This window comes from Phycodurus eques, chromosome 21, assembly GCF_024500275.1.
Source record: "Phycodurus eques isolate BA_2022a chromosome 21, UOR_Pequ_1.1, whole genome shotgun sequence".
Lineage (NCBI taxonomy): Eukaryota > Metazoa > Chordata > Actinopteri > Syngnathiformes > Syngnathidae > Phycodurus > Phycodurus eques.
Window position 1 is genome coordinate 13183585 of NC_084545.1, and position 23083 is coordinate 13206667.

General features: G+C 39.0%; 1 protein-coding gene across 4 annotated transcripts; it reads left to right on the forward strand.

Annotated features, from left to right (window-relative positions):
- Positions 1–4970: 4970 nt before the first annotated feature.
- Positions 4971–21107, forward strand: ppp1r16a (protein phosphatase 1, regulatory subunit 16A). Of its 4 annotated transcripts, none has more exons than XM_061666270.1 (13): positions 4989–5060; positions 14768–14866; positions 15425–15968; positions 16153–16395; positions 16888–16958; positions 17523–17668; positions 18331–18434; positions 18552–18676; positions 18868–18993; positions 19087–19162; positions 19243–19372; positions 19460–19613; positions 20350–21107. In XM_061666270.1, the coding sequence occupies exons 3-13, from the start codon at positions 15827–15829 to the stop codon at positions 20872–20874; spliced, it is 1842 nt and encodes a 613-aa protein (XP_061522254.1). In that variant the 5' UTR covers positions 4989–5060; positions 14768–14866; positions 15425–15826; the 3' UTR covers positions 20875–21107. The 4 variants fall into 4 exon arrangements, with proteins under 4 accessions (XP_061522255.1, XP_061522254.1, XP_061522256.1 ...); XM_061666272.1 differs by having other exon boundaries at positions 16163–16395; XM_061666271.1 differs by lacking the exon at positions 14768–14866 and having other exon boundaries at positions 4971–5060.
- The last annotated feature ends 1976 nt before the right edge of the window (positions 21108–23083 follow it).

Here is a 23083-nt window from a genome sequence, read left to right on the forward strand (position 1 = left end):
AGCCCTTCGCCTACTTCGATGCTAAGGTTTTATTTCAAAATCTGAAGAATTTCATCGGATCACGAGCTAAGACCTTCTGGGGGACTTTCAATGCGTCCCTTGACAAATTTGTGCCTGGCCTGCTGAAACTGTACAGGTCTAAGAAGGGAACTCTTGGTGAGAAGATGGATAAACAGGTGAGTAAAGTGTTTTTTTTTTTTTTTTTTTTTTTTTCCTTCTTTTTTAAATAAATAATAAAAGAGAGGAGTATGAATATATTTTTCAGAAAAGTATGTTGACTCCAGCAATAACACATTAATGGACATGTGTCAGTCAAAAAGAAGGTCAGCAGTCATTGCTTTATGTTCTTTTTTTGACGGTATTTTATTTAACAGAATATTAATTTGTAAAAGTAAAATTGTTAGCATGGTTGCAGTTTTTTTGTGTGGAAGTTTTATATGTTGCTGGGTCTGACCTGTGATTTTTCTTCATTACTGTGAAAGAGTTCTCATTTGACATTGTGTATAAAGTACACTACGTTACCATACTAATTGAAATGCTTGTTTTCCACTGAATCCTCTTTAGACATCTGACATTGTGTCCCACCGAAAGACAGCAGCATTGAGAGGCCTGCCCGTTTTCCTCTGAGAAGATGCAACAAAGGTTTTCCTGACGTGCTTTGTAAGTACAGAAAAAGTAATGCAAGTAAAACAAATTCCCATGAGGTGTTTTAAAGGATGAGTTCATCCAAAATGGAAATATACACCTCCTCAGTGCTGTCCACATAGAGTAAGTTTATGGTGAGGATTATATTTCTGTATAACTCTCACTCCCTTTTTTTCTGCTGAGAAGCAGCTGGGCATAGTTGGTGGGTGTTCAGTAGGAGAATACTTTTGTACAAAACTCATCACAAGGTTGGTGGGTGAAATCGACTGTGTCATTAATAAAAAGAAATAGATGCGTTTTCTTTTTAAAACCTCCATGAGTCAAATGACCACCAGCATGGTACGGAAAGTTTAAATTCAAATCAGTAGAAATGTATTTCGTCTTTTAGTTTTTCTTGGCTCTCAATAATGCATCTGTTACTTCTCTTCAGGACACTGATATTTTGGAACCAGTGCTGAACGGTGCAGCTCTTGCCATCCTCACCATCTGACAAGATGACAATGCCGATACATCTGTGCAAGACCAGGCAGTTGTGTTTGAAGGGGACATGGTGCTACACAACATACGAGACCTCTCTACGGCCTTGGCATACATCTTTGGACTTCTGTATGCCCTCGACATTGATTATCCAAAGCAGATGAGGTATACCTTTTAAAGCAATTCACGCCATCTTTTTTTTTGCTTGGTCAAAGCGCATATGGGCTCTGAAAACAAAGCTATTGCTGTGACTGTTAATGGGGAAGTCAGACATGACTTTAACTTGTGTTCTTTAGGTTGTTCAAGTGCATTGTAGTTGAGTCATGTAAAAAAAAAAAACTGTGGTTAAAACCCATTTGCTTCTGATACAATCATTTTTCAGTTTCCCAAAGTTGCATATTTAGTGTTTGAACTGTTAATAAAATTTATTATTGTTCAAGAAAAACTAATGTATGCATGCAAAAAAAAAAAAAAAGGTCACCTCTTTCAACTGGCATAGGGATGAGTAGGTGATCGAACATTTTATTTTTATTAAATGAAAAGTTCCCCTCCTGTTGTCCTTCGGTTCAGAAACGAAGAAGGAAGGAAGGGAAGAGGAAAACGGGAGGAAAGAAGGAAGGAGATAGGAAGAAAAAAGAGGGAGGGGGAAAAGAGATGGAAGGAGCGGAAGAATGAAGGCAGGAAAGAAAGAAGGAACAGTCAAAACAGAATGGGTCATTTTGACCTGGTTGAACAATGTGAAGGTTAAGTGGATAAATCATTATTAGAAATGTCAATTTTAGTCAGAGAAATCGATGTTGTTGACAATATATGGTGAGACTCTGTCATGCAGTATTTTAAAAGCTTTGTCGAAGTGTTTCCCACTTCACATGAAGCGCAGAACTGGTGTTTGAACAGTGAGTTCCCTGTTCATTGATGGTGAAGTTTCGAAGAACTTTTAACTGCTCAAGTTCATTATTATGGCCTTAATACTAATACTTACGATATGTAGCTGGACAGTTTTTTGTTTTTCCCCCCGCATATTTTGTTTTTCTTTATAGGTTCTGGACTTCAATGTTAACATCTGTGCTCTGGCGCTCAAAGCACCCAAAAGAAAAAGAAACAGTCAATATTTTTTTTTTCACAGAAATTGACCCGATTACCCATGACGTTCTGCAATGTACTTGAGGCACTTTTAAACAAAATAAATGTTAAAAGATTTCAGATAACATTCAGTTGTGCTTGTTTTTTTTTTTTTTGTTTCTTTTTTTTCAAAATCTACTTCATGAGCATTTTTCAAATCTAATTACAGCAACATACATTTTCCTTTATTCATATAGGTACCTTTTTACCTCACTGGAGTAAGAATTGTATGATTATTCGACAAAAATATCTGTCTTTGGTGAAGGCAGAAATACATGGCATTGAAACCAGGATTTCTTCGTTAGCCTTACAGGATTATCCTAATTAGGTCAACAAAACAAATCCAAGTTGGCAGAATTTGTGTCATAACTTGTAAACCTTAGTTAAGTCAACAACAGGAGGCAAAAGTTGAGAAAACTAAAAAATCTCTTGCATCAAGTTACCATGATATTTTACATTTTGTCAAGTTTTTTTTTTTTTTTTTTTTTGTTTACAGCGTATGAAATAGTGGATGAAAATAAACACCCACTACTTTGTCTTGTTCTGGTTATCTCATCAAATATTTGTGGTTACATTTAATATCAATCATACTGTATATAATGGCCAAACTAAACTGAACAAGTGGTTAATATGAAAACCTTTCTAGTAGGCTATTTCTCCCACATTACATCACTTAAATGGAAAATCTTGACTACACCTACACAATTTTTTAGTAAGTGGTTGTTTTGTTATTCATACATTTCTTCTTCTGACGCTACATTTTTCGTGAAATTGTTAAAAAGCCTCATTGAGATTAAACTTATCCTTCACAAGAGTGTCCTTGGTCCAGGACAACAATATATAGTCATGGAATATATATATATATATATATATATATATATATATATATATATATATATAGTCATGGAACACACACAAACATATATACAATTTCTGGCTCGTCATTTTTGTTGTACATATTTCCTGTACTGATTGACCCCACTTTATAGTCCTCATAAGATAGAGGCACAACTATTTACTTTTTAGATGTTTGTACATACACTCCTGTAGATTTTTCTTTCTTTCATTTCAATTCAAATTCAACATATAACAGTAGGTCTTACCACGTGACTTTGCTGCTTTCGTGACTTTTGCAGTCTCAACTTGTTTTCTGATGACTTCCTAAACCTCCTTCACCTGCTGCAACTTGCTAGTGATTTACCTCTCTGTCTCCCTCTGGTGGTTTCAACTCAGTATCTGTATTTTAACACTTGACAGTTCTTCAGAACTCCCACAAAAACCCATGTGGTGGATTTGATGCACAGAATTTTGTGTAATCAATCTATCTATCTATTACAGTGATTTTTTTAAAAAACTTTTTGCGTCGAGTACCACTGGGGGGGGGGAATACTCTAGTGCTTTTCAAGTACCACCATCAGAATCAGAACCATCTTTATTTGCATGGACAGTACTAGAGAGCACGTAACCGAGGCGATGACATGGTTAGGCGCCATCTTGATTGATCATGACCAACATTAAAATACAATAGCATACGTAAGCCAAAGTGTTCATCCAAAAAAAGAGAAAAAATTTATTAATGTACAGTTTGAACAGTAACAGTGTTTAAATATAGTGAAATAAATAACTAAATAATTAACTTGAAATAATGATTCAATTAAAATGCATTGCATATAAAAGTTAAATATAAAATGCCCCTAGAAAATGTTTTCAAACAAACAGTTCTTGAATATGAAATGCAAATGTATGCAGTAGAAGATAAAAGTTCAATTGAACTGTTCTTGGGCAGTGATTCGTTTGTATACCACAAGAGGAAGCCCACGTACCGGAAGTGGTAATTGATTGGACCACGCTTAAAATACATATTTCATGCTGATGCATAATAGCCTGCCTCTATTGTGGTAGAACATAAAAGAAGGCAATGAAACATCAGCTAGAAAGTTGCATTTGTTATATGTTTGCACAGTACGTCGAATTAGTCATGAACCGCTGCTGAAATTGTAACTTAAGCCCTTACTTAAACTATATATATATATATATATATATATATATATATGCTTATAGCTAAACATTCAGTTTTATTATCAAAACATGCATAAATTCAAATGGCGTCACAGCCTACTATATATATATATATAAATATATAAGACCAATTACAATAATCGTGAATGGAAAAACTCTTGCCGAAGAAATGAATTAATACATTTGTGGGACACAGACTTTTATATTTAGAGGTATAATGTTATTGTAAAAAAAGGAAATTACTATCATTAGAGTTTGTAATGCGGAAATCTGATTGACACTGTCGGAAAAGTAATTGAAGAATCTGTTTATTGTTTGGATTGTACTTGAAAGTGATGTGCAACTGAGGAGAAGTGTAAAAGAAGCACAAAAAAAAGATTTTAAAGAATTATAGACACGATGGATGGATTGGTGGATGAAACTGAAAGGGTAGTAAGAACACACAAGACCTGAGGGATAATAATCCAAATGATAACAAATAAATTCATGAAATATTTCACTCTGTGTTGTGAGTCTGCATAATATGAGTTTCACTTTTGGAATTGAAGCACTTCAAATAAATGACTTTTTCCATGATATTTCTGTTGTAGTATTAAAATCCCCCCAATAGATGGCGCTGTTTCTCCGTGCTATCGCTTGTCTCCTTTTTTACCGAAGCTGTTTCAAACATAGATACTTTGGCGCCGTCTGTCGGAGGCGTAGAGCAGGAGGAGAGGTTTCAGGTCCGGTTGTTATGGTGAAGCATTTCCCTGGTGGGGCTGGCTGTGGCAGGAGCTCACACACAGCCAACAGCACAGGTACGATACGGGTTGTTGTTTTTTTTGCACCCCCCTCTCCGCATTCTGCGTTTTACTTTTATGAAGTCCACCGTACGGTGGTTACACTGTTTATGTAACTTATGTCCCCGCTACTTGTGAGCACGACCTCGCCGCTGAAATTATGTAAAGCTAATAACCTGCGTCTCGCGGATGCTAACACGGCAGAAGAATAAGGAAAGCCGACTTTAGCGAAGCTCAGCGGGCATTCTGAAGTTGGCTAAAGGGGATAGCCGCCTAGCACAGAACCCACACACACACGCTCGGTCTTGTTCTACGAACGAAGCCACCTTTACCTGTCCGATGAGCCACCTGTTGAGGCCAGCGTAGCCATTCGGCTTATTGTTTACATTCATGTCCTACGCACTAATGGTGCAAATGTAGTCATGTGACGATATACTTAAACGTGACCTTGTAATATAAAACATTATCCATCATTGCACCATAAATATACTTTGCATTTTAATTTTAAATAAGACATAGATTGTAATTGTGCTTGCTTTTTATTTCAGTATTAAAAAGTATTGATAACGATTACAATTCTAGAGCAGTGGTTCTCATATATATTTTTTTACATCAAGTCCCACCCTCAGCTCTCCAAGTACCACCATAATGGTCAACATTAACATACAATAACCTATAGCGGTAAGTGTTCATCATAAACAAAGCAGAGGTTTGCAAATTTAAATACAAATGTACTTACAGTCATGATTCTTTCACGTACCAGGGGTTTCAAAGTCATTTTTGTCGTGGGCTACTTTGTAGTAACGGTTTCCCTCAGAGGGCCGTTATGATTGTGAAACCATATAAATGTTTAATTGCCTACTCATAAGAGTATGCATACACAACAGATTGATGGATAACTAGTTTGGAAATCGCAAGTCAAAGATAATAGATTATCCAACTATTGTTACAGTTACTGTCAGCAGGGGTTTGGTAACAAAAAATTTGACAATTTGAAATGTTGGTAATGATTCGAGCAGAATCACAGAAGTTGACATGCAAGATTTTCTTTCACAGGCCACATAAAATGATGCAGCGGGTCGCATCTGGCCCCCGGGCCTTGAGTTTGACACCTGTACACTAGACAGACCGTGCGTACCACTTGTGGTACATGCACCACACTTTGAGAATCACTGACTTCTAGACCAATGGTTCTTACATTTTTGGAGGTACTAAGCCCTGCAAGTTTCATACATGCAGTCACTAAATCCTTTGTAGCTGGAAAAATAATATGTGATTTTTATTTTATTTTATTTTTTTTCTTCCCCAAATTCAAAACATAGGTCCATATATCAGCGCACAAAATGACCTGTGCTCAGTTGCACACAAAATCACTGTGTTCAAAGAACAAAACCAACAAATCATGATTCTAAAATAGAAAAAAAAAAAAACTAACTCAATGGATATTTACTGCAAATCAATGTAACTTTTGCTGTCGCTTGCTGTTGCCTTCCAGAGATAAGTTCAGGAATGCTCGGCTTGACCTTGGCAAGTGCCACTCTCATATCATTTTCGCAACAAAGTCTTTTCATTCAATTTTAGGTCTACCATCCTCGGAAAGGATTGCTCGCAAAGATACATTGTTACAAACAGTATGAGTATCTCAAGAGTTTTCTCTGCATTGTTGTTCTGAAGAGTTGTTACGAATCATACGACCAGGGTGAATGGGACTGACACACACAGAAACAGTTTGTTTCTTGACCGCCGCTTAACCCAGGAGACTTAACTCACCCAACCCCTGGGGTTTGAGTGAACTCAGCTGATCTAGAGGGAACCTCACTTTCAGGAAGCTGCCATCTTAAGGGTTTTGCATGGATGAAAAATGACTCACAAGGAAGAGTTTACAAATGTTTTAAACATAAAATATCATCGTCCCTTTGCAACCTTGATCACAAATGTGAATATGTTGCCTCGGGGATCGAAAATGTGCCATGTAGTTCTCTTTGAATTAGTGTGTGTCACTCTGAAAAGGGTTCAACAGAGGCCATATATCACACAAATTTATGTTCATAATCAATGTTTGTATTCTTGTCAAACCAGCCTTGTAGCTCAAAATTATATGTACACTACCCATTGCGGTCCAGATTTGTACAGTACATATACAATCAAACATTTGCCTGGTTCACTAGTTAACAAATGAAATGAATATTAGCTGGCAGACTTCTCGAAACAGGTAGACAAGCACACAGACAGTGTTTATGATGTCAGACCTTGGAGGAAATCGTGTAAAGGTCAGGTGACATTTCTAGATTTTATTGAAGTTGAGTGGACCTTGGTCTACTTTGATCGTATGAGGAAATCATCTGGGTTGAATACAAGTGTACCTGGTGCATTTTCATTTCACAGGAATAACATTTTATCTTTTTGCAACTAGTTTTTTTTTTTATTGAAGGTTTAAGATAACAATGTTGCAATAGGTGGTTTAGTCATACTGTAGATTTTTAAAAAATATGTCGTTTTTTTAACTGAACAGCAAAGAGTATCGGGCGGAGGAATGGGGTAGACCTTTATGTGTACCATTTATTTTTGATAATATTGAATGATATGAATCACATCATATACAATTTAGGAATGATCTGTAAACAAAATATGTTGTCACTGTCCAACAAAAATTACATTGGCTACTGTATCACAAAATTGTGCATTTTTTAAAATTCTTATTCGAATAAAGTGTCATATTTCGGATGAAGGACAAAAACTTTCTTGATGCTATTCATTATATCGATCCCTGCCGCGAATAGTATTGGAAAAACTCTTAATCGATGCCCCTCTCACATCCCAAAAATGTCAGTTGTCTCTGGTACCAAGACAGGGCTTTTAGGGCCGTCTCGTGGCTTCCTAGGGCCTATCAGTTAGCGCAAAAACAGGGAATAGCCGTATCGTATTAAATGTTCGTGAACATACCTCAGGCAATCCTTGAACGAAGATCTTCTCCTGAGCACCGGTGACCACCACTACCACAAGTTTTTCCCCATTTTGTTCTTTTTTGACCAAGACAATACACGCGCAATCCGTTGTTGTTTTCATGGCCATGGTAACGAGTGTATCCGGTCACCCGGTCACGTTTGATTTGTCAAAGCCCAGTGATCGTATATGACGTAAAAAGACACGACAAGGCTAAAAATAAACTAGCTTTTGAATTCAAATATACTGTCTATGAAGGCGACGCGGAGTAGATGTCTTTTGCAGAGCCGATCAATGACGTCATTGTTTGAATCAACAAATTATGACATTAAAGCCGATCAGCAAAGAATGCTAATTATCGGCCGATGATTATTGCCTTTTGTTTTGTTTTGTTTGTTTTTCCCCTTTCTGGGATTACTTTTCTTCCCTAGCATTAACTTACATCAACTTTCACAGCAATAACAGAAATCAAAAAATATTATTTGCAGCTAATAAGACAAAATGTTCTTCTTGGTAAAATGTCTCATAAGTCAAATCAAGTACCATATACAATCATGATTGTTAATTAATTAATATTTTATATGTTCAACAATTAAATGTGACAAAATTAATCTTGAAACCGCATGGCTCGGCCGATCCATTTGTAAGATAAAAGTAATGTCGCACTCCCTCCTGCTCTTTCAGGCTCTTTTCTGATGTAGAGTTGTACAGATGATTCCGTAGATCTATATACAGAATTTTTTAGATCTATAGAATTATACACACCCCCTGTTATAAATGCCTTTTTTTTTATCCCATATAACTCAATTGAGGGGGGGTAAAAAAAGATCATATTCTGATTGGATGTCAAAAATAAACAACTGAGACAATTTTACAATTCCATTGCGACATGTTGACAGTTTTTGCCAATTTTGTACATCTCTGTTGGGATATTATTACAATCTTACCGTACTCATTGCTGTAGCTTCGTCACTCTACGTTATTTGCGTAACTGTTATTGATTACTACTGGCCACTCACGTGGTTGCCGACTGTGCATCATTTGCACAATTATCATTGTATCAGCATTACCACACTACTGCTACCCTTTCATTGCTCAAAGACTCTCCGTACTTGTATTTTTATGTCCTAAATGTGTATTTTTTCATAGTGGCTGTTTGTTGTCGTCCTATAGTGGCTCCATCTAGCGTAGACAATTTCCTTGTGTGTTTTAAAGTATTTGGCCAGTAAAGATGATTCTGATTCTTAGGTAATGTGGTTGCAAAAGTGTGCACACCCTCTTAGAACTGGGAATTTGGCTTTGTTCAGAATTTACCAATCACATTCAAACACGTTAAATGGAAGTCAGCACACACATGGCACCATTTAAAGGTCCTCTGATTAACCCCAAATAAAGTTCAGAGGTTCTCGGTTTCTCCTGACTTTGTTGTTTTCGAGCAGAAGCCTGAAGTTTTTGTGGCAACACTGACTGGTATTTGGAACTGTTCATAATTTCCTCCACCCTGACTAAGGCCCCAGTTGTAGCTGAATTAAAGCAGCCTTAAAGCATGATGCTGCCACCACCGTGCTTCACTGTATAAGGTACTTGTAGTGGTGAGCATTGTTGTGTTTGCGCCAAACATACAGTACCTTTTGGAATTCTGGCCCAAAAGTTCAACATTGATTGCATCGTACCATAGCACGTTTTGCCACATGCGTTTGGTACATTTCTAGTGTGATTTTGCAAAATGTGACTGGGTTTGGATTAGGGATAGACTGATGTTTTTTTTTTCAATACCAATTATTTGTAGCCAAGGAGGCCGATAACCGATATTTGGAGCCAATATTTATTTGCTATAAAAGGAAAAATATTAGCATCAAATTTTGAATAATACTAACTCCAACACTTTGTTGAAATTTCTTTCAGCATATGTTTAATAAACACATTTTCAGATTTGCAACACGTTAGTTTTGTTTTGTTTTTTATCTTAGACAATAGACATCTTTGTTTTAAAATTCTAACAAAAAGTGCAGGGAGCTACCAGGCTCAGCAGAATGTGTCATGAAGTTAAATGAAAACTTAACCAAATAAATAGCTCTCTAAAGTTTTCTACAGTAAATAGTTTTCCATAATTTCACAATGACTGAAATGTTAATCTTTCATTTATTTTTGTTTTAAGTAAGAGGTGCAACAAACAATCAATTACTCGACAACAAATCGATTATCAAATTAATTAATTTTGATAATTGATTAATCGTTTAGAGACCTGGTTTAACTTGAAATTGTCCAAATCTTCGAAATTTCAGCCTCCCAATAATAAATATTGAAGAAGATGGGAGATTTTTGTCACATGTACGAAACAGTACTTGCTAGAAAGTCCTGCAAGAATGCTACTGTCAGCTGCTTGGCAGCCTCCCTGACCAGCTTTCTTCTCGTCTTGTCATACGTTTTTGCAGGATGTCCAGTTTTTAGTGATGTCACCGTTGTGCCATATTTTCTCCACTTGATAATGACTGTCTTCACTCTGTTCTACAGTAAAGTAAATGCCTTATAAATTATTTTGTACCCTTCTACTGACTTTATTTGGGGCCAAATGGGTGCCGATGTGTGCTGACTCCCATTTAATGAGTTTGAATGTGATTGGTTCACATTCCAAATTATAAGAGGGTGTGCACACTTGTGAAACCACATTATCACAGTTGTTTATTTTTACTTCCCCTCTATCTTTGCCATCAATGACAGGCAGAACCATTGAATGCTCTTCCATTATATGGGAAAAGATATAATATACTGTACATGTATCCAACTGTTGCCATTCGTACAACAGAATAAGTCATGCCTTCCTGCGAAAATATCAGCTTTGTGTTCAATTAAACAGGCCCATATGTCACACTAAGTCATTTTGTGAGTAAATTTAGACGAGTTCATTATTTCAGTCCTTGTTGGTGGTGTGCCATGAGATTTAAATTGATAGATGAGACCACTTCCTGTTTAGGAGCTGTCAAATGACTCCTTGACATCCATCCTTCTCATTCTCTCCATTCTCCCTTGTCTTCTTTCCTCCATGTGCTGTTCTTGTGGAAAAAAAATTATCTTCATCTCCTCCCACGACCACACATGCACAATTGCGATTATGTGTAAAAGCTCAACCTTGACAAGACTTAATGGTTAGCCCCTCCTCCTCTTCCGTTAATTTAGCCATATTTTCATGGTAAAATACTTTTGAAATAGGTATGATGACATTAGCGAAACCTTTGTCCCGTGCTGCTGACTCATGCAAACATGGTGTGTGATTATTTTGTAAACAGATTAGCACACTTGGCGTCCGCCAGAGGATCATTCAAGAATCATCTGCACTGAACTCAGCTTTGTTTCATCAAACAGCTCAGCTACGGTGGTACACAATGACGGTGCCATGCTATTTCATAATGACACAACCACCTGCCTACTCCCAAATGTTGCCACATTTAAGGCCTGAGCCAACCTGGGATTTAAGCAGGGCTTTGTTCGTGTGAGTTTCGTTACCGCCCTCTTGATAAATGCTTCAGCAGCGTGTTAGTGTGTTCATAGTGCTCTATTCATTGCACTCGTTGAAAGAAAGTGTATGTTCCAGAACAGCTCTAGACTCCCCTTCCTGTTAAGTCATGAGGTGGAAAAAGTCCACAAATGTCAGATTGACTCAGGAATATTTGAGCAGGCACTGAATATTTGTTCATATTTCTCCATGTTTGCGTTCTGTTCTACATTGCCGGTTTGTACAATATCAGTGATTTACCACTTCTCCTTTTATCATATCAGTGCTGAAAGTCACAAGGCCAGGACACAGTGTTGCTCACAAGAAAGAAAATAAATTCTTAACCGTATTGGAGCCAAGGCCAATGTCAAAACACCCTTTCTCACATTTGAAAGAAATAGGAACACAAATCCTCGATTGGATGCTTAATTTGGAGCCCTGACATAAACCATTGCCGACAGTCCTAATGGTATTTGGTATTTTACGATAATTCCTTACTGAACACGAGGAATCTTTTTTAAGGAATGATTTTTTTTTTTTTTTTTTTTTTGCAGTTGTGATATACTAGATAGAACTTTAATTGGGTGTTCAGAAAAGGGATCACAGATTTAGTCAGATCATGTTCATATTTTGTGCATTTGTAGCCGTACTTGATAGTATCTATTATACCATGTACAACCCCAATTCCAATGAAGTTGGGACGTTGTGTTAAACATAAATAAAAACAGATTACAATGATTTGCAAATCATGTTCAACCTATATTTAATTGAATACACTACAAAGACAAGATATTTAATGTTCAAACTGATCAACTTGATTGTTTTTAGCAAATAATCATTAACTTAGACTTTTATGGCTGCAACACGTTCCAAAAAAGCTGGGACAGGGTCATGTTTACCACTGTTACATCACCTTTTCTTTTAACAACATTCAATAAACACTACACTAGTTATTGAAGCTTTGTAGGTGGAATTCTTTCCCATTTTTGCTTGATGTACAGCTTCAGCTGTTCAACAGTCCGGGGTCTCCGTTGTCGTATTTTACGCTTCATAATGCGCCACACGTTTTCAATGGGAGACAGGTCTGGACTGCAGGCAGGCCAGTCTCGTACCCGCACTCTTTTACTACGAAGCCACGCTGTTGTAACACGTGCAGAATGTGGTTTGGCATTGTCTTGCTGAAATAAGCAGGGCGTCCATGAAAAAGACATCGCTTGGATGGCAGCATATATTTCTCCAAAACCTGTATGTACCTTTCAGCATCAATGGTGTCTTCACAGATGTGTAAGTTACCCATGCCATCACAGATGCTGGCTTTTGAACTTTGCGTCCATAACAGTCCGGATGGTTCTTTTCCTCTTTGGCTCGGAGGACACGACGTCCACAATTTCCAAAAACAATTTGAAATGTGGACTCGTCGGACCACAGAACTTTTTTCCAGTTTGCATCAGTCCATCTTAGATGAGCTCGGGCCCAGAGAAGCCGGCGGTGTTTCTGGGTGTTGTTGATAAATGGCTTTTGCTTTGCATAGTAGAGTTTCAAGTTGCACTTAGGGATGTAGCGCCGAACTGTATTTACTGACATTGGTTTTCTGAAGTTTTCCTGAGCCCATGTGGTGATATTCTTTACACATTGATGTCGGTTTTTGATGCAGTGCCGCCCGAGGGATCGAAGGTCACGGGCATTCAATGTTGCTTTTTGGCCATACCGCTTACATGCAGTAATTTCTCCAGATTTTCTAAACCTTTTGTTGATATTATGGACCGTAGATGATGAAATCCCTAAATTCCTTGCAATTGTACGTTGAGGAATATTGTCCTTAAACTGTTCGACTATTTTCTCACGCACTTGTTCACAAAGAGCTGAACCTCGCCCCATCTTTGCTTGTGAATGACTGAGCAATTCAGGGAATCTCCTTTTCTACCCAATCATGGCACCCACCTGTTCACCTGTGGGATGTTCCAAACAGGTGTTTGATGAACATTTTTCTTTTTTGCCACCTGTCCCAGCTTTTTTGGAACGTGTTGCAGCCATAAAATTCCAAGTTAATGATTATTTGTTAAAAACAATCAAGTTTATTAGTTTGAACATGAAATATCTTGTCTTTGTAGTGTATTCAATTAAATATAGGTCGAACATGATTAGAAAATCATTGTATTCTGTTTTTATTTATGTTTAACACAAAGTCCCAACTTCATTGGAATTGGGGTTGTAATATATTTTAGCTCGATGCAATGACGCACAAAAGCCAATTAGTTTCATTTGGACTGACCTTATTATTCTAACTCAGTTTGTTTTGTTGAACAACCTTCATGGTACAAACTGCATCATAGACAATTAATGCTATATTGTGGTTGTCTGGCCACGTATTTCTACTTATATATCATTTCTGTACATAAAGGCTAACCACCCACCATAACCACTTGCCATATCCTTTTAATGGTGCCGACAAGTAATTTGTTTGATTGTGCTAGTTAAGTATAAATACTGTATCGGAAAATATAGCACACTGACTTGACATATGCTTCTTCTGTGTGTCTTGAATGTTGGCCAGAATGTAAAATGCATCCAATTCAACACCTTTGAATCAATGTAATAAATAGGCCTAATTACTATTGCCACCTATTGAAGCCGAGCAGCGACCCATCAAACACCAACACTGATAAGTCGTCTAATGTGCCCGGATATCAACAAGTATGATCAGCTACAGTAGGCTTAAATGATATCAAATAGAACACTTACCCCTTGGTGTATTTTGGAAGCCTAATTAGTCTCTTATCACGGAGATTCTTGAGTTCCTTGACTGACTTCAGCTTGTTTGACTTGTTTACCGGATCATATTTAGACAACAAGTTGACAGAAAACACACCGTATGAGTGCTTTTGTTCTAATGTTGTGGTTGTTGTTTTCACCAATGCAACCAACATAGATAAGACAGGATTTTTGCACTAAAGTGTTTTTTTTTTAAATGTTTTTATTTCTTGTTGTCATCATGGTTCATGCATCATCAGTCTGACACACATCCTCCATCTCATATTAATTAGTCTCTAGGGCCAATCAGTGCTGCTGTTTAAACCAGGGCAAAACAACATTTTCATTTGCCACCATACACTCTTGTTTTAACTAAAAAGTGTGTCTGGAATTACACCATTAATACAGCAGTTAACGTTCCTGTGGGGATTTTCCTTTTTCCTCCAATCCCTTCATCCTTTAAATCTCCTTTCAAATGACACATAACATGTTGTTTTTCATTGGCTAACTGAATATAGTTTTCCTCTCACCGTGACAGGTCTCCTATTTTCTGTCAGCATGGACCGTGGAAACTGTGACTTACCTGAACGAAGAGAACCAACATTGTACATGGAAATGAACATAATCCCTCTTAGAGGTCTGTGTTCTTGCTGTAACCCACCAGTCAAGGGTGGTATGAAAATGACACACACATTTGTGCCAAGGCCACTGTTTAATCCAGTGGCAGGCCTGTTGGATGAGGCCCTGGCGATCACAATCTTACTGAGTGCCTCGAATTGACCTTGCTCTCAGCGCTCACAGGCCTGAGTCTGAATAATATATAAGTAGCTGAGAAAAAGCCAAGTGTGTGTGTGTGTGTGTGTGTGTAGGCCACAGACGTTGCCCAGTTTGTTATGCTAATGAGAACTTGGCTAAGATGTTGCCCTGTCTCATGCCCTAGACCAGGTTCAGTCCCCTTCACATCTGTTCACACCTCCTCAAGTCTTACCTTGTGTTTATGCCCAACACCTGTAAAGTGTGTGTTTGGCCACAATGTGTGTCAATCATTAATGACAAGAGTCCCACCGTCTCATGTTTCCTTTGGGAGAGGGAGTTGTTTGAAGGAGCTCAAGAGTTAACGATAGCAGGGGTAGGAGAGAAGTGCTGTTACATTGTACTGTAACATGCCAATTAAATCTACTGTCCTTCCCCACAGTTGCAGCCAGAAGACTTGAAGTGTCCAACCCAGTTCCCTGGAGGATCAGCCAAATAAGTTGCCAGCTGCAATGCAATTTATGGTGATTTTTGAGTCATCAGCAGTCACCACCAAAGGATTTTTGAAAGTACTGCATGTATCAACTGCAGTAGACACTGTGTGAATATTTAAATACCATCTAGCAAGATCTACAAGTGAGAGTGGCTCCTATTTTGTATCCAAGTCTTGAACACAAACACCACCAATATAATTTACAAGCTCAAATGAAACATCTAACCGAGAGAGAAATTGGAATTCAATGGTGGATCATTGGCCAAATGTCCCATCAATGAAAGACATGGAGGAGAGGAGGACTGGTTATTGGTTGCAATTCTCAGATCGAATGTTTTTTGTTTTGGACACATGTTTCACTTTTCCTGCATTGATAGAAGTTCTGATCTGAAATATGGGAAAGAGACACTGCAGTCATTCTATATGTTCCTCCTTTCTGCAATCATGGAGATATGTGCCATCCGATTCCACTACATAAGTTTGAATCATTGGTGTACGTACAATTTTTCCTTTCTTTCTTTCCTTTTTTTTTTTTTTGGCTTTAGTTTTATCGATAGATTCCTGCACCCTCACCTATGCAATGTCATAACAGACTTGTTTAGAAGAATACAGATGACACAACACTTGAACTAAGGGAAGCAGAAATATTTAGTGACTGTGTTGTGCCATTATGGCAGCCGACCACAGTGAGTTGCTATCTGAGATGTCCACCATTGGGCGTCTGAGTGCCACTGAACGCCTCAAACATGCCCAGAGGCGGCGTGCTCAACAACTGAAGGTGTGGGCCCAGATGGAGAAGGATGCAGCACGAGGCTCTAAGGCCCAAGCAGATAAGAAGAAGAAGAAGCGTACAAGAAAAGTAACCTTCCCCAGTGCCACCACCCTTCTCGATGCAGCCGCACGCAATGACCTGGATGAGGGTTAGTAGAAGCATGCTTACATTTGTCATATGTAATAATTCAGAGAAGACACAGTAACCCCACCCAAATATTTGGAGTTGTCATAATTAGAGGAAGTCCTTACGCCGCCATTATATTCGCAGCCTCAAGACAGTATGACACCATTCTTTGAGATCAACTCTGGCCAATCAAAAATCTCTTGTCATGTGAAAGCAGAACCTAACTTATTTGTGTCATGCATAACCTCAGACAGTAATCCATCAAGTATTAATATGGTGATGAGTAAAAACTAGATTAAAAGGAAGACATGCATAATTGTCACTGACTTTAATTCTCAGGCCGTCTTTGTCTTCAATGTCCTTTGTCAGGTGTGGGATCAAGGCTAAGAATAGGGGCAAATCCTTTAAGTTCATTGTTAGCTTGCACACCGACAAACACAACTTTTTATGGAAGCTAGATTTCTGCAATATATTTCATGTAAGGTTTGTGTGTATATATGTGTATATCATCTAGTGAGGGAGCTGCTCAACAGTGGCGTTAGCCCTGATCTGGTCAATGAGGATGGACTGACGGCCCTCCATCAGGTAAACGCACATATTCCCGTCAGTCTGCCTAGTTTGATATGAAGGAGCAATCCAAAACAGTGCCATGGCATTTTAATGGGGTTCAGGTTCATTTGGATTGTCACACCTTCTACACCCCACTCAGGTTTTATAAACAAAAACTGAACAGTTAAACAAAACAATTCTGCCCTTAAAAGTGCTATTTGTCTGGTCATCGATGTTTTGTCTGTTTGTCTTTTATTTTGCCTATGCCTTCACTTATCTTCATTATACAAACACAATGACTCCTTCCCAGAGTTTGGTGAACATTCTTTTTCTAAACTGTTTGAGTCAGATTCCAGGGACAACGTTTATAAAAATCCTGTTTTGTCTGACGAACTCCTCTGTGAGAAGCACTTAGAAGCACTTTTCCACCATTCTTATCTCATTCTCATGACAGCAGCAAAATATTTTTCCTTCTTAAAAATGTGATGTTTCAATACACAAAGTTTTACTCCCCACTATTGTGCACATGCTTCCCATCTGCATCGAAGCCTATACTTACAAGGTGGTTCATGCAAATGTCCATCTGTCCTGTCCTGCCAGTGCTGCATTGATGACTTTGTGGGCGTGGTGCAATGCCTGTTGGACGCCGGTGCTTGTATCAATGCCTGTGACAGTGAGCTGTGGACACCGCTGCATGCTGCTGCCACCTGTGGGCACACTGGGCTGGTGCAACTCCTTATTCAGGCGTGAGTTGGCCTGAGAACATTTTCCCTTTCTCCTGCTGGAAGTTACTCTTTATGGTTCAGTTGCTGCCAGACAGCTCTCAGAATTAGCATAAACAATGTCAGTATGGCTTCAGGTTTACTTCTTGACACTTTGCAAACCCCACAACAGACAAAGTCCTTGAAGTAGCGACCAAGCATTTATTGTTTAAGTATTTCAAAGCTTCACCTATATACTGCAAAACCAAAATATAGTATGTGCATGTGAGGTGCGGGTCTTATGTTTGTCCACTTGGGGTCACCATGCTCACACGATACACAGCTGTGAAGGTGAATGTGAACCTGCCTTAAAAGGCGGGTTTGGCCTATTGACTGAGGTGGAAGTGAGCGAATGAGGACGCACAGTCGGCCGACTGTTCGCTGGCTTTTGCGTTAGCCGTTGTCTGTCGAGAGTGACGGGCCCATCAGCAGGTCGGCTAAGAATGCGCTTGTGTTTACTGTATGATGTTACCATTTGGTTCAAAAAAGGGATTGAAAGAGCACCAGTGGCTGTTTTCATCCTCCCTCTATTCTAATCACCTGTTATAGATGACACATAGTTTTAACTAGTGATATGGTAGGTTTAGGAGTCAGAGAATTGCACTCTAATCCACGCTTCTTCCATTTTGTGTGTATGGTACCTACAGTGGAGCCGACCTGACGGCCATCAATGCAGATGGAGACATGCCCCATGACCTCTGTGAGGATGAGGCCACACTCGAGCTTCTGGAGATGGTCATGGCTGAACAGGGTCCGAGAGATGGGTCAAATAACGTCATTTATGTTTACATGCACCTGGATTTATTTCAGGGTACTACTGATAGCTAAAGCATTAGCAGGAAAGTCAAGATGAAATCTGTTTGTGCAGGGATAACACAGGTGCGTATAGATGAATGCAGAGGAGCTAAAGAGGCGGCCATGCTTGCTGACATCCGAGCTCTAGTTCAGAATGGAGCTGACTTAAACAGTCAGGATGATAATGGGACAACACTGGTGAGAATTTTTCTTCCCAAATTTCAAGTATTGTCCTTTTATCTCGCTAAAGCTAAGTTCTCTGTGTTATGATTAAATCACTTTAAACAAATTATTTTGTAGGTTAAATTAGCTCAATATTCATTATAAGGTTGGTTTGTGATCTCACTTGTGATTCTGTTGTGCAACGTTTTGTTGAACGTGTCTTCTAGCTACATATAGCATCTGCCAATGGATACCTGTCTGTGGCCGAGCTGCTGCTGGAACACAAGGCTCAGGTGGAGGTAAAGGACTGTGATGGGTGGACGCCGTTGCATGCTGCCTCCTGCTGGGGACAAGTCAGTACCGCAGCATGAGAAACCTAATCTACCTGTAGAACTCACTAAGATTATGTATGAGAGCAAATAATTGTGTTTGTGTTTAAACCATAGATCCAAATGGTGGAGCTGCTGGTGGGCCATGAAGCCAGCTTAGATGCAAAGTCTATCCTGGAAGAGACTCCCCTGGGCATGTTTATTTTTTTTATTATTTTTGTTGTTATTAAATGTAAAACTTCCAGCCAAAATAATATCTGAATGTTTTTAAAGATGTGTGCATGGAGGAGGAGGTCAGAGCCAAACTAATGGACCTCAAGCACAAACACGACGCCATCATGAAAAGCCAGGACCGTCACAAGGGTACCTTGCAAAGACGAGCTTCTAGTACCGGCAGCAGAGGGTAAGAGTGGATTTTAGGCCCCCAGTTTAGTTGGAGGGAACTTGTGGGAGTAGCAATTTAATGTTTCTGTCTCATTTATCCACACAGGAAAGTGGTGCGTCGTGTCAGTGTGAATGAGCGCTCCAGCCTGTACCGGCGGGAGCATCACAAAGAGGCCATGGTGTGGCAGGAGAGGGGCTGTGAGCCTGAACCGCAAGACGACGACGAGGACCGTCTGACAGATAATGAGCTTCACCAGCATGTGAGCATTTTTAAGGAAAATCTGTCTTGTCACTGAAAATATAAATAGCAATGTGGTATAGAAGATGGATGGATGGATGGATGGATGGATGACAAGTGTAACTTATAACCTTTTTCCTTCCCTAAAATATTTTATTCAAGGACTGCTCCTATTCCAAACAATTGTCTGAACTATTTAATACCGTGTTGCTTCAGAAAAAGAAACAAGTGAAACAAGTGGTGTTCCACTACCTGAAAAGGTAGTGGAACACCAGACATTGACCTCTGGTCCTTGTTGAGAAATATTGACATGTCAGCATGTAAACTTGGAAAACACCCACCTTGAAGATGCCACTTTAGGATATACTGTAAGCAGGATATAAGCATATTAGTGTGGGGAACATCGCTTTCTTTTCCACATTCAACCTTCACCGTTGCCTAGAAAACAATATGGTATTGCATTATTGTTTCTTATTCAGAATGGTTCAACACCAAACCTAAAATTGATTTATTTATCAAAATTTTATAGCATTTTACAAAAACTACTGAAGTGTAGTTTGTAAGTAGGGGGGGAACCATTATGCCTCCATTAAGTTATTGCAAGGCCACATAAGACTCCTGATGATGTAACTGTTTGATGATCAGATTAAGAAATATAGTGTGCGGCCAGCAGGCTTACCCCTGACCCATAGCGACGACACAACATCACCACATTGATACAAATGTAAATGTATCATTCCTTGCATCTTACCATTTAGGCTGGAGGGGGAGCCTCGTCACACGCGGATGAGCCAGAGGCTACCGTCAGCAGTAGCATTTCAAGCTTAGGCAATGGAGGGACATCCGTTTCCCTGGCCTCTTCTGTGCCCGGAGAGCAGTGGAGCGGCGGCGGTCGCACGGAACGCAGCGCCTCCTACCAGCTCAACTCAGCATCAGGGCCCGTAGACGAAGAAGGCTCAGACAGTATGACTCGGGAAAAATCCCACCACACGTTGGCCGACCTGAAACGACAGCGGGCGGCAGCCAAGCTCAATAAGTACCCGGCCCCTCCGCCGCCTTTGACCCCACCAATAGAAGAGGAGACCCCTGCCGCTGCGTCCGAGGCGACGGGTCCTGCGGCACAGCAGACGCGACCTCCGGGGGCACGGCACAGCACAGAGACAGCAGCATCCCCCAGTCAGGTGTTCTTCACACCAGCCAGTGGAGATCCTCCACTACTGAAACTGCGAGCCCCTGAGGAGGAGCAGTCTACCAACAAGGAGCCATGCTGTGGACTCATGTAGGGACACAGAAGTTGGACAGTTTTTACACTCCAATGTGGCTCACGATTGTTATCCTTACACTTTCCTCCCACTTCATGAGTTGATTGCATGGTGCACTTTTTTTCAATCTTCACTCATACTGTGTTCTTCACGAAAGCCTGACAATAATGTCAACATTGCATAAGTTGACTGAATATGAATGACTAAATAAAAACTTGTGACTTATTATTAAATATTGAACATATGAGCTTTAAGTTGCACTTTTTTTCAGAAACTACCCATTTCTATGACGGTACGTGCTTAGTTAATTGATACTAAAGTATTGACAGTTATAATACAGCTAATCTTTTATGGTTGCGAGATGACTTCATCATGTTAGTTGTGTAGTACTGTACTGAATCACCATTCATACAAAGTGGTAAACAAGGACTATTACCTTGCATGTTTTGTTTTCAAATTTGGAATCATCCCAAAGTCTATATTTTCAATGGTGAAGTTTGTAAATGGTCTTTTTCTGAAAAACTGAGGTAAATTCTAATGAAATCCACACTAATCCCAATCATCTATTCATTAACAGATACGTAATGCTATTCCGTAAGCACATCGTTTGTGAGGTAAACCTACATAGCGTGCTGAACATGAATTAACACACACGACCAGATTTGTTAGAGAACAATGTTTCCTTTCAGAATCAATTTCTAAAGAATACCACTGTATACTATAAAATCCTTGCACAAATGTGGGCCATTGATCATTTTGTAAAATTTGAATTTCAAGCAAATCTACAGTTTAGATTGCAATTCTCAGCCGCAAATGTGTCTCAAATCCAGAAACTGTTTTCACTGAGAAATGGATAAAGAGCTTACTTTTCTTTTTCATTTATGCTGAGCACTGTAGGTGAGGTTTTCCACAAGGATGATGTCGTATCAAAGGTTGTCTCACTTATCTATGGCAAATACAATCACCACCCAAGTACACGTGCACAATCTGTAACGATCCAAAGCAAGATATGCATAATAGAAACTCTGACTTTACAAAGATAATACTCAATTGTGCTCCAAAATGCCAAAATCCAGCAATTTAAGTGTTTATATATATATATATATATATATATATATATATATATAATATACAAATTACATTTGAATAAGCAGGAGAGCTACATATAAGTACTGTATGCCCATGACGCATGCTGTTGGTAGCATAAAAGGTATCGACCCTTTTATTTTTAAATACATGTTTTCACATGATTCTTTTCATGCATCTATTTCATTTGTAAATGAATTTTTTTAGTCAACTGTACTCCCATCGTAATCGCTTTTTTTGTGGCTCAGATACATTTTTGAAACGTTTTCCCTCACCTGATATTCAGAATCACGATGAAGAAGTCGCGTTTGAATGTTTACGGTGGTATCAAAAGTAAACTCCACTGCATAGGGGTAGCCTACTGAATGTGCGTTTTGCTTGCTTGGAAGAGCATTTTGTTCTCAAGGTGTCCCTTATCGTGCAGCCTATCACCCTAACAGTACTGAAATGACTTAACCTCAATCGGATTCTAACCTTAAACTTAAAAGCAACAATTGGACCCAAGATTATGGGATGTGAAGACTAAATCTTTGTCTTTCAATGATGAGTTGAACTGCACCTATTTTAAGCTTTGATCACATGATTAGCTCACATGTTGTTTTCCTCTTTCCACTTAGATCGAATTTGTTTGCACAACATAACCTAAGAAATTGGACACAACTCACAAGTTTGTGCAAAGGTTACCGGTAATTGTGGAGCAAGTAAAAGTCCAACAACTCGAATATACTGTTGTGCAGTGATAGCTACTGTGGACACAGTGAACTCATTTGATTAGAATTATAAGACTGACAAGACTGATGCATGGTGATCAGGGATCATGGAAGAAATTGGGAATGGAGTTGGATGTTACAATAATGAAGTTACACCTCTATGTGCCTTAATGCCAAATGTATGTTAGCTGTGATTGGATTGTTTAGAGTTTTCTTTTTAAAAAAGCAATCTGGTCCATCATCTGTTCCTAGAAATCAAATGTCAACTGCAACATGTTCCAAAAAAGCTGGGACAGGTGGCAAAAAAGATTGCGAAAGTTGAGGAGTGCTCATCAAACACCTGTTTGGAACATCCCACGGGTGAACAGGCTAATTACGAACAGGCGGGTGCCATGATTGGGTGGAAAAGGAGCTTCCCTGAATTGCTCCGTCAT

Excerpts from the sequence above, each read along its gene's own strand:
- ppp1r16a (XM_061666271.1), top strand. The coding sequence starts at position 15,827 with ATGTTTCACTTTTCCTGCATTGATAGAAGTTCTGATCTGAAATATGGG. Across the intron at positions 18,435-18,551 it reads GATGGTCATGGCTGAACAGG|GGATAACACAGGTGCGTATA; the intron begins GTCCGAGAGATG and ends CTGTTTGTGCAG. Across the intron at positions 19,614-20,349 it reads ATAATGAGCTTCACCAGCAT|GCTGGAGGGGGAGCCTCGTC; the intron begins GTGAGCATTTTT and ends CTTACCATTTAG.